Source organism: Uloborus diversus, chromosome 4 (assembly GCF_026930045.1).
Source record: "Uloborus diversus isolate 005 chromosome 4, Udiv.v.3.1, whole genome shotgun sequence".
In the NCBI taxonomy this organism is placed as follows: domain Eukaryota; kingdom Metazoa; phylum Arthropoda; class Arachnida; order Araneae; family Uloboridae; genus Uloborus; species Uloborus diversus.
This window is the reverse complement of record NC_072734.1, coordinates 52,458,874-52,474,806: the sequence shown is the minus strand read 5'-3', so window position 1 is coordinate 52,474,806 and position 15,933 is coordinate 52,458,874. Positions and strand designations below refer to the sequence as shown.

Genomic DNA, 15,933 nt, shown 5'->3' with positions numbered 1-15,933 from the left:
CCCATCCCCCTTAACCGTTTCCCCACCATCCCCTTCGGAGTGAGAGACGACCTTGGGTGAGCGTGGGAGCAGCTGCCCACAATAGAGCCCCTAGGGGCCTTAGCCCCCAAGAGTGCTGCTGGTAACTTGCGCCTGACTTTCGTGTCATTATCAACTCCGACTTGCAAAATGGCATCAACGTCTTCCGGTAGCTCATTAAACAAGTTGAGAAAAGATTTCTACATTGATCTTGTTGGCAACATTTCTAATCAAATTGTTGGAGCAAAGCTACCATCGAATAGACAAGTCTTGAGCGTCTTTTTTTACAATATAAAAGTTGTAAATATGACAAAAAAAGAAAGTGCAACATTAGTGATTCAAGAAGTATCTGTTTTTTGGCAAAAGGCAAGAATTCCCACTAAAAGAACGGATCACTGCGTTGACAAGTTAGTCAAACTCCATGATGAATGGAAACATTTGCAGAAAAGTTTTTCGAGAACTTCAGGGAAAGGAAAAATGAGAAGAGATTCTTTTGAAGAAATTATGGACGATCTCTTCGATATTGCTCATGCAAATGCTTTAGAAGACATCAAAATTGAAGAAGATAGGAAATTTCTAATTCTTCAGCGCCAAAAAGGAAGACCGGGCTCCATGGTTGGTGTTGAACTAAAATTAACACAAAAAGAAGAAAGGAAATCAAAGAAAAACAGAACAGAAGTTGCCCGAAAGAAACGAACTTATGAAGAAAATGGAACGACAATTAGTCGACACATCTTATGATATAGTTTCAAGCAACCCAAGCAGTGACGGTTTTGACGACAGTAGCAGCCCTTCTTCTGTCATTGATAAACAATTACCAGAAACTGATATAGACACACTTGAGAGTACGGACAGTACGACTTACGCAGAAACTAGAGGTACATTGCATTTTTTTACTCCTCGTCTATCTGAAGTTTTTGATAGATGTAAAAATCACAGATAGAAATGGAATTTACATACTGGTAGCTGCTGCAGAAGCATTTGGACTTGATACTAAAGACCTGATCATTAATCGAACTTCTCTTCAACGCCTCCGAAAGAAATTTAGAGAAGAAAGACATGCGGAAATTCAGAAAAAATTTAATTTAAATGATTGCCAAGAGCTTGTCTTACACTGGGATGGAAAATTGCTCCCAACACTTGCAGGAGTCGAAAAAACTGACAGACTGGCAATAATAGTAACTTTCCAAGGCAAGGAGCAAATGTTGGGAGTTCCTGAAATCCCATCCTCATCAGGAGAAGAACAAGCCATGGCTATTTATGAAGCAGTTGAAAAGTGGGGATTAAACGATAAAATTCAAGCACTTTGCTGTGATACAACAGCCAGCAACACAGGCCGAATAAATGGTGCCTGTATTAATCTAGAAAAATTGTTTGATCGTGATCTGCTGTACCTTCCTTGTCGTCATCACATTTTTTGAGTTAGTTTTAAAAGGGATGTTTTGACTCTCTAATGAGTGCAACTTCTGGTCCAGACATGCCACTTTTCAAAAGATTTAAAGAAACTTGGACAAAACTCGACAAAAAAAATTATACCACTGGTAGCAATGAAGTACCTCATTATATTCGTGCAACCATGCTCGAATTTCTTGATCAACACCTTTCAGCTCGGAAACAACAGCGCGATGATTACCGAGAACTGTTGGAATTAAGTATGATATTTCTTGGTGGGATTCCAAAGTGTGGAATATCATTTCGTAAGCCAGGAGCTGTAAGTCATGCTAGGTGGATGTCAAAGTCCATTTATGCACTCAAGATTTACTTATTTCAGGATCAGTTTCCCTTATCTGAAAGGGAGAAGAACTCTTTAAGAAGAATATGTATTTTTCTTGCTCGAGTCTACGTTCGATCTTGGTTTCTCTCCCCGGAAGCAGTTAAAGCTCCATATCACGATTTCCTATTTATGCGTCAACTGATCGATTACCAGGATATTGATACAGAAATCAGTATTGTTGCTCTCAAAAAATTTTCAAAACATCTCTGGTACTTAGCTCCTGAAACTATGGCTCTATCCTTATTTGATGATAATGTTCCAACCTCGGTTAAGAGAAACATGGCACAAATTATGTTGGAAGCAGATAAAGATGAAGAATCGCAAGAAGCAGAAAACCAACAAAAGAGATACATTCCACATCAAAACAATTTTTCTAAGTTTATTAACAACGAATTTTCATCTTTTGTGACACCTGTTACAAAACATTTCCTCACCCGATTTTCTGTAAGTTCTGATTTTCTCAACAAAGATCCTTCAACTTGGAAAGATGACCCTGGTTACACAAGTGGAAAGGAAAAACTTGATAAAATAATTGTTGTGAATGATGCTGCAGAAAGAGGGGTCAAACTAATTCAGGAATACAACAATATTCTTACAAAAGATGAAAATGAAAAACAATTTGTTTTACAAATTGTTGCTGAAGATCGCAAAAGATATCCTACTGCTACTAAATCCTCACTTAGGAAAAAATAATGTTGAACATTCGCTTGTTCCCGCTGTGTTTTGGTTCTGTAGAAATTGTTTGTCATAATAAAATGTATTTATCCTCTAAAAGCTGTTGTGTTAGTAAAGAAAAATTAAATATTGTTAAAAAAGCACGAGATTTCTAGGATTTGCTGAACTTCAAGTCGTTTGCGGCACCCCTAGAAATTGTCCAAATGAAGAGAAATTTTACACAGCCTGCTTTATTATTCATTGGAACAAGATAAGAGGTTGGGAGCAATAAAATTTTAACTTTCGAAAAATACCCTATAGCTAAGGGCCACCCTAGTATACATGTATAGCATATGCTTGTATGTAAGTGTCTACTCGAGTACATACGCGTATATACCTGTCTTCCTGAGTATATAAGGGTTTGTATATATACGAGCATAAGCGGGTATATACGTGTATAGTCGAATGTATAACTGTATAGATAAAAAATACTTGCAGATACCCAAATAAGTGTTTATTGGTGCATTTATGTGAATGCGTATATACACGTGCCTACACGGGTATATGCGTATACATATGTATATACTCGTATATTTAACCCTGTTTATTTTAAAAACAATACATATTAAGTGAAATTAATATTTAGTTAATATCTGCCTTATACTTAAAATATTAAGTGACTTAAGAAGAACAATATTCGTTAAAGCTAATATTATGACCACTTTACCCCATCTTACTTAAATTGTTCTAAAAAATCATTCAAAATATATTCAGCTAACTGGTAATGAGTAAGAGTTTTTGAGACATGTAGGAAGCTTCCTGTGCAGTCAATCTGTTCATAACTCTAACAAACAAAATTTCCCAAGGAAGTTAAAAAAGTTGTTTACATTTTAAAAATCTTCACATTTACACAAAATATTTCTTTTTACCAAATAAAATTTTGCCAGTTGTAACATTTTGTATTTAAAATGTAGTTTCTAAATGCACTACCCTAAAATAAAATTTTCACATTCATTCCAACATTAATTTCCAAGCTATAGCTATTTATTTGAATTATGACCACTTTACCCTATTGACCACTTTCCCCCACCAGACCCTATAGAAGAAAGTATTAGATTCGTGCAAATTTTCGAATTTCGAAGAATTCAAACGTTTTGAGGTGTGCTGAGTCCATTTCGACCGTTTTTGGTCTGTCTGTGTGTGTGTGTGTCACGTATGTGTGTGACCAGTTTTTTGTGGCTGCTCTACAGCAAAAACTACCGCAGGAAATCGAACGAAATTTGGAACACATATGTGCCTCTATGTGAACTTGTGCCCATTGGTTTTTGGCGCGAATTCCTCCAAGGGGGGGGGGGGGGTGGAGCAATGGGATGTTTATCCAAGTTTTGCGTGACTGCTATTCCACAGGAAGTAACTGGCGGAATCAAACAAAATTTGGTCCATATGTTGCCCCTAACAGATACAGGTCCTGATTCAATTTTGGTGACAATAGCTCAAACGGGGGTTGAGCTATAGAACGTTTCTTTCGTCAATTGTGACAGCTGTATCTCAAGAAATAATGAAGGTAATCAAACAAAAGTTTATCGACAAGTAGCCCTTAGAGGGTATAAAAAATACAAATACAAAAGTGACGACCAGCAACAGGCTCTGTGCCCAGCTAGACTGGTCCTAGTCAATTTACAATCCCCAGTGAAGATCAATGGCCCTCTTAAAACTATCTACTCCCATGCTCATTACAACCTCTCCTGGTAAGCTGTTCCAAGGTTCCACTACCCTGCTATAATAATAATTTTTCCTAATATCCGTGTTAGCCCGAGATTTAAATAGCTTAAAACAATGACCCCTTGTCCTGTTTTCAGTGCTAAACTTCAGTCCCGTAACATCTTTCATTTTAATAAATTTAAACAACTGAATCATGTCCCCTCGGTCTCTACTTTGCTCAAGACTGTACATTTTTAGCCTTCTAAGACTGGAATCATAGTCTAAATGAGAAAGTCCATTTATTAGCCTTGTAGCTCACTTTTGAACACTTTCCAATACATTAATATCTTGCTTAAGATAAGGAGACCAAAACTGAACAGCATACTCCAAATGAGGTCTTACCAAACTTCTATATAAGGGCAGAAGAACTTCTTTAGATTTGTTTGAAATAGATCTATTGATAAACCCAAGCATCTTATTGGCTTTGTTACTAGCTATGCTGCACTGTTGGCTGAAATTTAAATCCTGACTTATTAAGACGCCCAGATCAGTAACTTTTTCTACCTGACTAATGACTGAACCTTGCAAATAACTTGTACACTTATTTCCATGCCCTAAATGTAGCACTTGACATTTCCCAACATTAACAGCCATACCCCATTTATCAGCCCACTCCGTAATATGATCTAGATCCTCTTGCAGCTGATTTGCTTGTGATTCATTTTCTACACTCCCCATAACTTTGACATCATCAGCAAAACAATTCATGTTCCCAGAAATATTCTTGTGAATATCGTTCATAAAAACAATGAACAAAACAGGTCCTAACACTGATCCTTGAGGAACCCCTCTTAAAACCTCACTCCAATTAGAATAACTTCCCCTTACAACTACTCTTTGTTTCCCTCCAGTCAGCCAGTTTTTTACCCAAATGAAAGTTTTCCCTCCTATTCCTATATCAGCTAATTTGCTAAGTAGAGCAACATGTGGTTACCTTATCAAAAGCTTTTTGAAAATCAATGTAAACAACATCTACAGGCTTCCTATTGTCCAAATCCATGGTAACTTCGTCATAGAAATGTAATAAATTAGTTGCAGAAGATTTACCTTTCCTGAAACCGTACTGAAAACTAGTCAATAGATCACTAGTCTCTAAAAAATTTACTATCTTAATTTTTATCAATGTTTCAAAAATTTTGCAAACCACCGAAGTTAGACTCACAGGTCTATAATTTCCTGCACTCCTTTTAGACCCTTTCTTGAAGAGAGGTGTAATGTGATGATGATTCTATTTTGCCGTCAGCAACTGAAAAGGGGGTGGCGCAATCAAACGCTCTTTTTTTTTCCATTTTAAGTACCATATCTCAGGAAGTAATGCTACGTTTTGGATGAAATTTGGAATAAATATGAATCCATATGTAAACAGGGGTTGGTTGAATTTTGGCGCCAATCACTCCATGGGGGGGGGGGGGCTGATTTTTTTTATTTACGTGAATAAAAATAGCTTTCCAATTGCAACAATAAGAAAGATAAATCTTAAGAGATTGTCGTCTGCGTAAATCTCGTGATTTTAACTGCATGGAAATGATCAGAAATATTATCTCAATGATTTAAAATTTTTAACTGTTGCCATCTTGTGTTTGTTAACAGATAAATGTTTGCAATTATTTTAAGAAAGGCTTTTAAAATTATTTTCAATTTTCATTCCTTGCTTTGGAGATAAATCAGGAATTGGGATGGTCGTCAAGTTTTGACATGCGTAATTTTGTTTGTTGGGAATATTGCTTCCTCATTAAGCATGGGGAGGGATCAGAATTATAAGAAAGATATAGAAGAAAGTTTTGTGATGGCCACAACATACTAGTTTATAAATAACTGCGAAAAACTGAAATTGGAGAATGTTGACTCTCTCATTGATGAATTATCAGATGTATTCAGTCTTTTGCGCCTATCTTTGGTACACAAATGTTGACATTCAGTGGTTAATGTGCCAATGTCAACATTTACCAGATTTCACATTTTACAGTAACAAAAACACACGATATGAAACTATCCACAAACTTTCAAAATTTGCACACTCAAAATTCCCAATTTTCAGAGAAATAACAAAATCATTACCATGTTAACTTGTATAAAAGGTCGGCCCACATTTCTAGTAAAAATTTAGTCACACATGAATTTAGGGTATCAAGAACAAATTGAAGAAGCAGAAAAATTTTTTCTTTGCTAGTTCTGATCATTAAAAGTTAGAAGTTGTTGTAAATTTCGAATTAGTTTCACTTGCTATGTGCTCTATATAATTTTAGCAAAAATATTACTTATGTTCACAAAGAGATAGGCATTTCCTTCAGAAAACAGTTTCATTTGCAAGTGTTTGGCTCATAACAAGTAGGAGTTTCCTTCAAAATTTAGTAAAGTTTCAGAAAACTTAGCACCATATCATAGCTACATAGTACTGAAAATTTGAAATGAAACATTGAAAATGTGTTAAAATGTGAGCATTTAAAGGACTTATTTTTTACTATGCATGTGTGAGATATAGAAATTTATAAACTGCATGAATTTATAGCTAGGTGTATGCAGCAACTTATTAAAAAATTGCACTTGATATATAGTGAAAATTTTCAATACATAGTGGCTATCTAATAAACTGTATTTTAATGATTCTTGGCCAATTGTAAGGGACTGTTCACTTTCAATGCATGTTAACTTTTAAAAAGTTCATAATCTTGACAGGTGTGTGTAAGAAACATCAAATATGATCAAGAAATAAAATATTTCCACATTATGAGAAAAAAGCAGGCTTAATATAAAAGTATATGGTTTTAGACTCAAAATGTAGGAAATTTCAACACTTAGAAAAAAATTACAAATATGTGAAGTAAGAGTAGTAATTTCTAACCATTTTAATTTTTTTACAGTATTCACAAACTGTTTGAGAAGATTTTAAAATTTTGCTGGAATTGAATATACCTTGATGTTCTAAAGACCTCCATCTTGTAAAGCAAGGTTCTTCAGTCAAAAGCTGAGTTAAATTTGGATAACTAGGTGGATAGCCTTGATTTCGAAGTTCTTGAGAAAATAATAAAATCTCATCTATGGCATGACTGAACAACCGGTCATCATCAATCAAACATGTAAGATCAGACTTAAAACGTACAATGGCAAGCTGGACCAAACCTTTCATTATTTGAATCTGTAATAAAATTAACAGACAATAGGGTTTTATTAAGTTTATATTTACAAATTAATTTTTTAAAACAATTTATTTTTTATATGTACTTTCAATAAAAAAAAAACAATAATGTTAAATTAAACTCATGCAACTTTTAATAGGTTCAAGCAACAATTAAATTACTTTCCCTGTTATGATTGAAATTTTTTTAAAATATTTTTTTTTAAACAGAAGATTAAACACGCATCATTCAGTTCACATAGGGCAATAAAAAATATCTGCATATGAACTAAAAACATACTCTTGCATTGAAGCGTGATAAGCCTTCTTTGTCTAAGAGAGATTGAACAGATTCCTCAAGGAAAATAGTGTGATCAGTTATCCATGTAAGTATTTGCGTCAAATACCATTCAGGCTGAAAAATGAAAGTAAAATTTGCAAAGAACTTTTAAATTACAGATTTGCATAGTATAAGTAATTGAAAAAAAAAAGATAATTTTCAAAGAATAACTTCATATGCATAAATACAGCAACCCAATAGCAGAAACTGTGCAATGCAAAGACATGCATCACAGATTGATGAGACAGTCTGCTGACTATTTCTTAGTTGAGGGAGAAGAAACCCCTTTCTTAAAAAAAAAAAAAAAAAAAATTCTAAACTTAAGCTAACGAAAAAGTGTTCCATACTTTCTGGGATTATCCGCATGTAGCACGTACCAGTATTATCACCTTATTTTCTAAGCATTTCTGCATGTTGGTTTTGACTTATCTAAAATTAATACAGTGTTGGTAATTTTAATTGGTGCTTCAAACAGTTAGAAAAAATTCTGCTGTTCGGTGAAGCAATATATTAAGTAAATAAGAAAATCAATTACAAAAATAATTAAATTTTGAACACAAAAGCATATTTATATATACAGATGATTTGTATGTAAGACTAGATTCATCAGCATTGAATTTTATAAATAATAAAACAGAGTGGAAAAAATGAGAAAAGGTTGCATAAGAACTAAACCTAAAAAAAAAAATTAAAAAAAAAAAAAAACAATTTGTATCTGATAAATTAACATTTTGCAATCAATAATTGCAGTTAGTGAATTACTCTGTTTTTCTAAAAGTTTTAATTTTGCATTAATTTCAGTTTCTCTTTTCAAACTTTTTATTCATTCTAATTATCTTTAAAAAAAAAATATTTGAGCACATGATTTACTCATCACCAGCAACTTTTTTTTGCCATAGCAAATTTATTCTAAGTGAATTAGTTATTTTTGTACACATATAATTCACATTGGCGCATAAATCACCAACCGCTACATAAACAGTATAAAACGAAAATAAGAGCATTCAACCCATATGGATTTGAAATATACCAATATAAAAAAACTGTGAAATAAAGCTGATTGGCAATATATTTCTCATCTGGCATTGCATTTTCCGAGAGGTAATACAATACAATACAAATGGGATGACCAGCAACAGGCTCTGGGCCCAGCTAGGCTGGTGCTAGTCAGCTTATAAGTCCCCAATGAAGATTAATGGCCCTCTTGAAGCTACCCACCCCCTTGCTCATTACCGCTTCTTCTGGTAAGCTGTTCCAAGTGCCGACAACCCTACTAAAGAAGTAATTTTTCTTAATTTCCAGGTTAGCCTGAGATTTAAATAGCTTAAAACAATGACCCCTTGTCCTGCTTTCCGTGCAAAAATTTAAACCGTCAACATCTTTCATTTTGATAATTTAAACAACTGAATCATGTCCCCTCTGACTCTCCTTTGCTCCAGGCTATACATACTAAGCCTATTAAGCCTGTTATCATAGTCTAAATCTGAAAGCTGACTTTCAAGTCTAGTAACCCTTTTCTGAACCCTTTCCAATACAGAAATATCTTTCTTGAGACAAGGAGACCAAAACTGAACAGCATACTCCAAATGAGGTCTTACTAAACTCCTATACAAAGGCAGAAAACCTTCTTAGATTTGTTTGAAATAGATCTATTGATAAACCCAAGCATTTTGTTGGCTTTGTTACTAGCAATGCTGCACTGTTGACAAAACTTGAATCACTGATTTATTAAGATACCCAGATCAATAAGGTTTTCTGTCTGACTAATGACCGAACCCTGTAAATAACAACTCTCATGCTTATTTCCATGACCTAAGTGTAGCACTTGACATTTCCCTACATTAACTGCCATACCCCACCTATCCACTCACTTAGTAATATGATATAATTCCTATTGAAGCTGTTTTACTTGTTCTTCATTCTCTACAATCCCCGTAACTTTTACATCATCAGCAAAACAATTAATGTTTCCAGAAATATTTTTATCAATGTCATTCATAAAAATAATAAACAGAAGAGGCCCTAAAACTAATCCCTGAGGAGCCCAGCTAAAAAAACATCACTCCATTTAGAATGATTTCCCCTCACAACTACTCTTTGCTTCCTTCTAGTGAGCTAATTTCTAACATAAAGTTTTTCCTCTTATTCCTATATCAGCTAGTTTGCTGAGAAGAGCAGCATGTGGTACCTTATAAAAAGCTATTTAAAAATCAATATAATCAATATCACACACTTTTTGGTATCTAAAGCCAAGGTAACCTTGTTCTAGAAATGCAATAAATTAGTTAATAAATTAATTTTTACCTTTCCTGAAACCATACTGCAAACTAGTCAACATACTATTAGTCTCTAAGAAATTCCCAATCTTAATCTTGATCAAACTTTCAAAAATTTTACAAACCACTGAAGTCGGACTTACAGGTCTAGAATTCCTTGCATTACCTTTAGACCCTTTCTTGAAGAGTGGCGTTATGTTAGCCAGCTTCCAGTACTCAAGCAATGTCCCCGAGTTATAAGATGCATCGAAAACATTTAAAATAACATCCACGAATTCCTCTGCGCATTCAGCTAAAATTTTTGGATGAATATTATCAGGTCCCGGAGCTTTAGGTGCTTTAATTTTTTTCAAATGAAATAGAACCTCCTCCCTGGAAAACACAAAATCCTCAAGCTGTATAATAGCTTGTATCTGGTTAGTGTCAAGTGTTGAGACAGTTATTGTTAAACACACTAGAAAAAAGTTAAGAACATTTGCAATATCCCTATCGTTTTGAAACAAATTTCCATGCTCATCAACCAGGGGCTCAATTTGAATACTTCGAGCTTTCCCAGAATTTGCGTAAGCAAAAAACCTTTTAGTTATCTTTAGTTTAGTTAGTCAATGTTATCTGCTAGCCTTTGCTCCAATTCCCTTTTCCTGAAACCCGTACCAAATACTTAAAATTAAGCCTTGCCTTACTATACTGGAGCCTATCGGCACTCTGCCCAGTTTCTTTAAATTGACGAATGCCAAAATGTTTGAAAACACAGTTTCTAAGCAATGCCTTAGAAAAGAATTTGATAACTAAGAAATTGCATTTCATTTGTTGCCAAATCTTAAGTTGCTATAAACTACGAATTGATGCTTTTTGTCCTTATTTCCAATGTAGGAAAAATAGAATGGTTATTGCCTAAAATTTAAGGACAATGCAAAAATCTTAATTAGTGAAACACATTTTATGTATTTATGGTGAAAATATAAAAATAGTTAAGAAACCTTTGAAAATGTGCTGTCTTACCCACTATAATAGAATGGCCACTTTGCAGTTGATTCAACTGTCACCAATTTTTGATCATCCAACATGCGACAAAAAAAAAAAAAAAGTATTGTTGATGGCAGGAAAAAATGCATAATTGTGAAACATTCCTGTTCCTCAAAAATTGCAGAGCAAATTGAGGTATTTTCTTGAAACTTTGATGGGTTGATAGATCAAATCATGTTTTTTCTTTTTTTTTATATAGTTATTCTATATTTTTGTTGATATTTTTTCAGGGGGAAAAATATCATTGATGAAGATTTACCTTCGTTAGATTAGCATAGTGCATATGTAGTGATGTAAAATACCCGGGTATTTATTTTTAAGGGTAAATACCCAGGGTATATACCCGGGTAAATACCCAAAATGGATATTTACCTGGGTATTTATTTCAAAAATTTATATTCAACTAAAATACTTTTCTGTATGCATTCCACAATGTACATAACCAACCATATACAAAACAATAAATTTTTGCCCCAAAATTGTATTTTGATCACATATTTAAAGAATTATTGTGTGAAACAACTTAGCAATCTAATATGATATTCAAATTAAATGTATTGGATATGCCTAATCAATGTTGATAGCCAAATTTCAGATATAAAAAGCTATTTTACTATAGTAAAAAGCTTAACTGGTTACAAAAAAAAAAAAACAAACATCCAATTTTTTATGGTCCTAGTCTTTTTTTAACCCAGTAATATGTCCCTGCATGACATCAAAATGTAATGAAATGCCGCTCAATTTATTATTACTACCTCCTTATTTAGACTATATCTTTTGCAAAAATTTCCTCCAAAACTAGCTCAAGTGTTCAAGCGTATTCTGCATCTCATTTTTTCATTAAGCCTTAGATTTCATTAAGCCTTTAATTAAAAAAAGTATAATATGTAAATTCTTATATTTTTAATCTTTCATTTTACGTTTTATGTTAAAAAAAATCATCACCTTTTGATACCACCTAATTTTTTTTTTTTGCAAAATGCGCAATTTCTAGGGGATTTACCCTGCCTTCGGATAAATACCCAAAAAAATATTTACCTTCCCACCCTACATCACTAATTGCATGTATTAAAAATAGTTTGAATAAATTTTCATCATGAAATACCAGGGAGCAAATGCAAATGAGCAAGGCAACAGAAAACAATATTTTGATTTTTTTTTTTATTATTAATGTGAAAACTGTTTCTATATTTGCCACGTTATTCCTAAAACGGCAGTAAAATAAGTAAATAACATCATAGTCTCAATAACTTCTCAGTTTATTCTTCCAAACATCCCTCATGCTTCTTCTTTTTTTTTCCTTTTTGATATGACTAACCTAGATTGTGATTTTGAAATCCTGAAGTTCATCATTGAATTGCTTATACTTCGCCAATTATGACATTAAAAAGAAAGCTTGTTTGGTTCACGATATGTTTCTTTCATAATTTCATCAAATTTTTCAATAAAAATATTATAAAGTGTTATACATGTGTATGTATCAGTTTTACCAATTATTTAATATTTAGATTTAAAAACAAAATCCCATTCACTTGTTGCATTTTTTGTAAAATGCCCAATTTTTGGGTATTTACCCAGGCCTTGGGTAAATACCCGGGTAAATACCCAAAAAATATTTACCTACCCGCTGGGTATTTACCCGATCCACATCACTATGCATATGACATAAGAGCAATTATCTATGCCAAAGTTAGAAAAATGGTTAATTTTCAAAATCTTTGTAATTCTTGACAGAATTAAAAAATTTCATATAAAAAATGTTGAAGATTTTCTAAAGAATTTTAACATAAAAATCAAGGCTCTTAACTACAACATTTCAAAGATGATAAAATATTTCTATTTTTAAAAATTCTAAATGAAAACAAAATGACAAAATTACCTTGTCAAGCCTGTTGGTAGGCTTGTTGCCCATAAAATGAAAGGCAAACCTCTTTTGCAGGGGCTGTAACATGAGTTGTAAAGGTAATAAAATTGAAGGATCTTCAATTCCTTCCACAATGTCTAATGTTTTAGTGTATTCATCTCTGCATAAGTTAAGGAACAACTTTCAAAAATAAAACTGACATTATTTCAAAGTTCAAAATAAAATTTCATCTTCATTCAAAAACATAATTAAGTTAAAGTTAATTCAAAATTTTCCTAGCTGCCCAGCAGATGTGCAAGAGTCATTAAACATGAGAAACAGCAATCATTCAACATATCAGCCTAAATTACTCAGAAATTATTCTCTTTAAATGAGACATCAATAAAGAACAGAAATTTGTTAATGTTATTACAGTGAATCATAAGTTTTGTAATACAGTAGGAACTCAATTACCCGAGGTTTCTGTTAACCAAGCCGATAATTGGGTCTTTTTTTTTTGTCTAGATACGTAAGACTTTAAAAGGACGAGGAGTTTTATTTCTCTGCCCGTTTTTATGCCTCAAAAACTAATTTCTAAGAAACATTAAAAAAAAAAAAAAAAAAAACATTTTTAGAGCAGGTGACAGATACTAACTACACTAATAGAAATTGTTTTGCTTAAAATATTGCGTGGGGGGCTATTGCCAGAAATGTGGGACTTTTGCAAAGAATGGTAACAGATTTAACAACAATAATGTAAATCTAATGAATTTTCAATTTAAAAATAAAATTATTTTCTAGAAATTTTATAATTTTTCAAAATTATCTGTTAGTATTTGAACTTGCATTGTAAAAAAAACCAATTGACTTTTTAAAACTTACTACAAGTTATTTTCCTATTTTAGTTTTTTAACTGTAAAACATTATTTTTACTTGTTAATTTTTATCCGTTACAAATATTCTAATGTATTTTAACTAACACATTTTAAAAATTTGCAATCCTGAAACAATTTTATACAAAGTTACTACTTCCTGACATCTTGAGGCAACAGTGATCCCAATTAGCTTGGATAACTGAGGTTCTACACATACAGTGATGTAACTATGGGGGCTGGGGCCCCTGGCGAACTTAAGAAATTGCCCCCCCCCTGCAGGGTCGCCTCGATGGGAAGTCACTGGATGTCAAAATGACCTCCCATTTTTTTTGGTGGGGGGGGGGGGGGACATGGACTAATTGATTCGACAAATTAGGAGACAGTATTGCAAATTAAATGCTTTTTTGTTTGAATAGTTTTCAATGATGCCCAATGTTCCTTCACAGTAGATGTAATGTATGTATATGTGCTCATTCTCAAATTTTATCACTCAGTAAAATTGAGATTTCATTCGGCAAATTAAAAATTTTCCCCTTTCCAAAAATTTTAGTTCTCCCCACACCATTTCACATGAATTCAATAAAACCAATAGTATTTGCAGTTCAGTAATAAATATAAATAATGTATGTTCTTGAATTAAATGAGAATAAATATTTTTCAGTTTTGTTTATAGTAATGTATTTATTTATTTTTTTCAAAACAGCTTTAACTTTTAATAGAACTTGTTTCAAACCAATAGGAGAATGTATAATATAAACATAAACACATTTACTAAAAGAAAGAAAAATTATTTTTTTTTCCAAATAAAAATCAAAGCATTTAAAAAATTCTTTTAAAATTAGGAAAGTAAAGCAAATACAAAAAGCATTGCTAATCTAAATTGACTAAAAAACACGACCATTTACATACAGGCAAAATAAAAGCACTATATACTCGCTAATTAAGGCCTACCAATATTTTGTTCAAATAAGGCTTTTTATGCTTAGATTATTTTTTATAATGAGAGTAAATACTTAGCCTAAGAAAAATTATACACTTCAAGCTATAACACGACAAAATTTCGCCCCCTTCCCCCCCCCAAAAAAAACATCCGGCATAGAATGCCCTCAACTACCTCTCCCTAGGATACAAATTGTGTGCTTAGCTAAAAACTTAAGCTAACTCAATGAATCGGAATGACATTTTTCGCCACAGGTACCCCCCCCCCTTTTTTGAGAAATAAGGATTTTTTTTTTCCCCTCTAGCTCTTGCTTGCACCCTACCTTCTTGCGAATTTTATTTTTAATTTTATTTATATAAAAACACTCTAATTCTTTTTTTATCAGTTGAAATACTGCCCCCCCCCCCGGCTGCAGCGCCCCTTGCGAGAGCCACTTCTGCCAACCCCTAGTTATGCTACTGTTGACACATGTGAATTTTTACAGTTGACGCAAGTGCACCAACTGGTGAACATAACCAGTTAAAAACCCAACCCATTATATAATATTGTATTTAAAAATACTGTTATTTTAAATACCAATTAATTAGCTTGTTGTCCATAATATATTTTTCAGAAAGATCCACCATTTTTATTTTTATTTTCCATGCACGGCACACTGACTTTCAGCAGTGTTTTGTTTATAGCCGGATCAAGATGGATTTTTCCCAGGCATAGAAATTCTCGGCAAATGCATATCCTTTTCACAAATAAGGTGTGGTTTTGGTACACCAAATTCTTGTATTTTGATCACTACCATAGCCTAAGCTTCATCTATAAAGAATGAAGAATCAACTTTTCAGTTCCATTTCCATTCATGAATTGCCTTGGCCATCAACAACAACTTAATTGCTTAATTTAATCAAGAGCTTTCAGTTCTTGAATAATACAAGTACTTTAAGCTAAACACACCACGGTGGTCAGTGCTTTGCAGTGCTTCAGTAGTGGCCACTTTAAGGTTTGTATTTGAAAAATTAGGATTACAGGTTTCCCAATGGATTCAAACCTGCAGGAGGTAATACCTCCGGCACGTTTGAATCCATTAGGAGACCTCGAATCCTATTTTTTCAAATATAAACCTTAAGGTGGCCAATACTGAAGCACTGGCCACTACCAATATGTTTACCTTAAGCATGAAACAAATTTCTTCAGAGCTCTGCAAGTTGCTCCCTTCGATAAATCCATTGGTAATGGCAGTTTTCTGAGACCCTTTAAAGTTGAGCTCAATATTTTGCTTTTGACTTTGTCTATTTCCTACAAGCCCATAAGAGATGG

At 33.1% G+C, this 15,933-nt stretch overlaps 1 protein-coding gene across 1 annotated transcript in view; it reads right to left on the bottom strand.

Moving 5' to 3' along the window:
- Positions 1 to 15,933, bottom strand: part of LOC129220021 (RAD50-interacting protein 1-like) — a 53,594-nt gene that overhangs the window by 32,074 nt on the left and 5,587 nt on the right. Inside the window, exons 5-7 of the mRNA XM_054854349.1 lie at positions 12,844 to 12,988; positions 7,624 to 7,737; positions 7,121 to 7,343 (exon numbers count right to left, since the gene is read on the bottom strand). Coding sequence (XP_054710324.1) covers positions 7,121 to 7,343; positions 7,624 to 7,737; positions 12,844 to 12,988 — 482 coding nt within the window. The remainder of the gene's footprint in view (positions 1 to 7,120; positions 7,344 to 7,623; positions 7,738 to 12,843; positions 12,989 to 15,933) is intronic.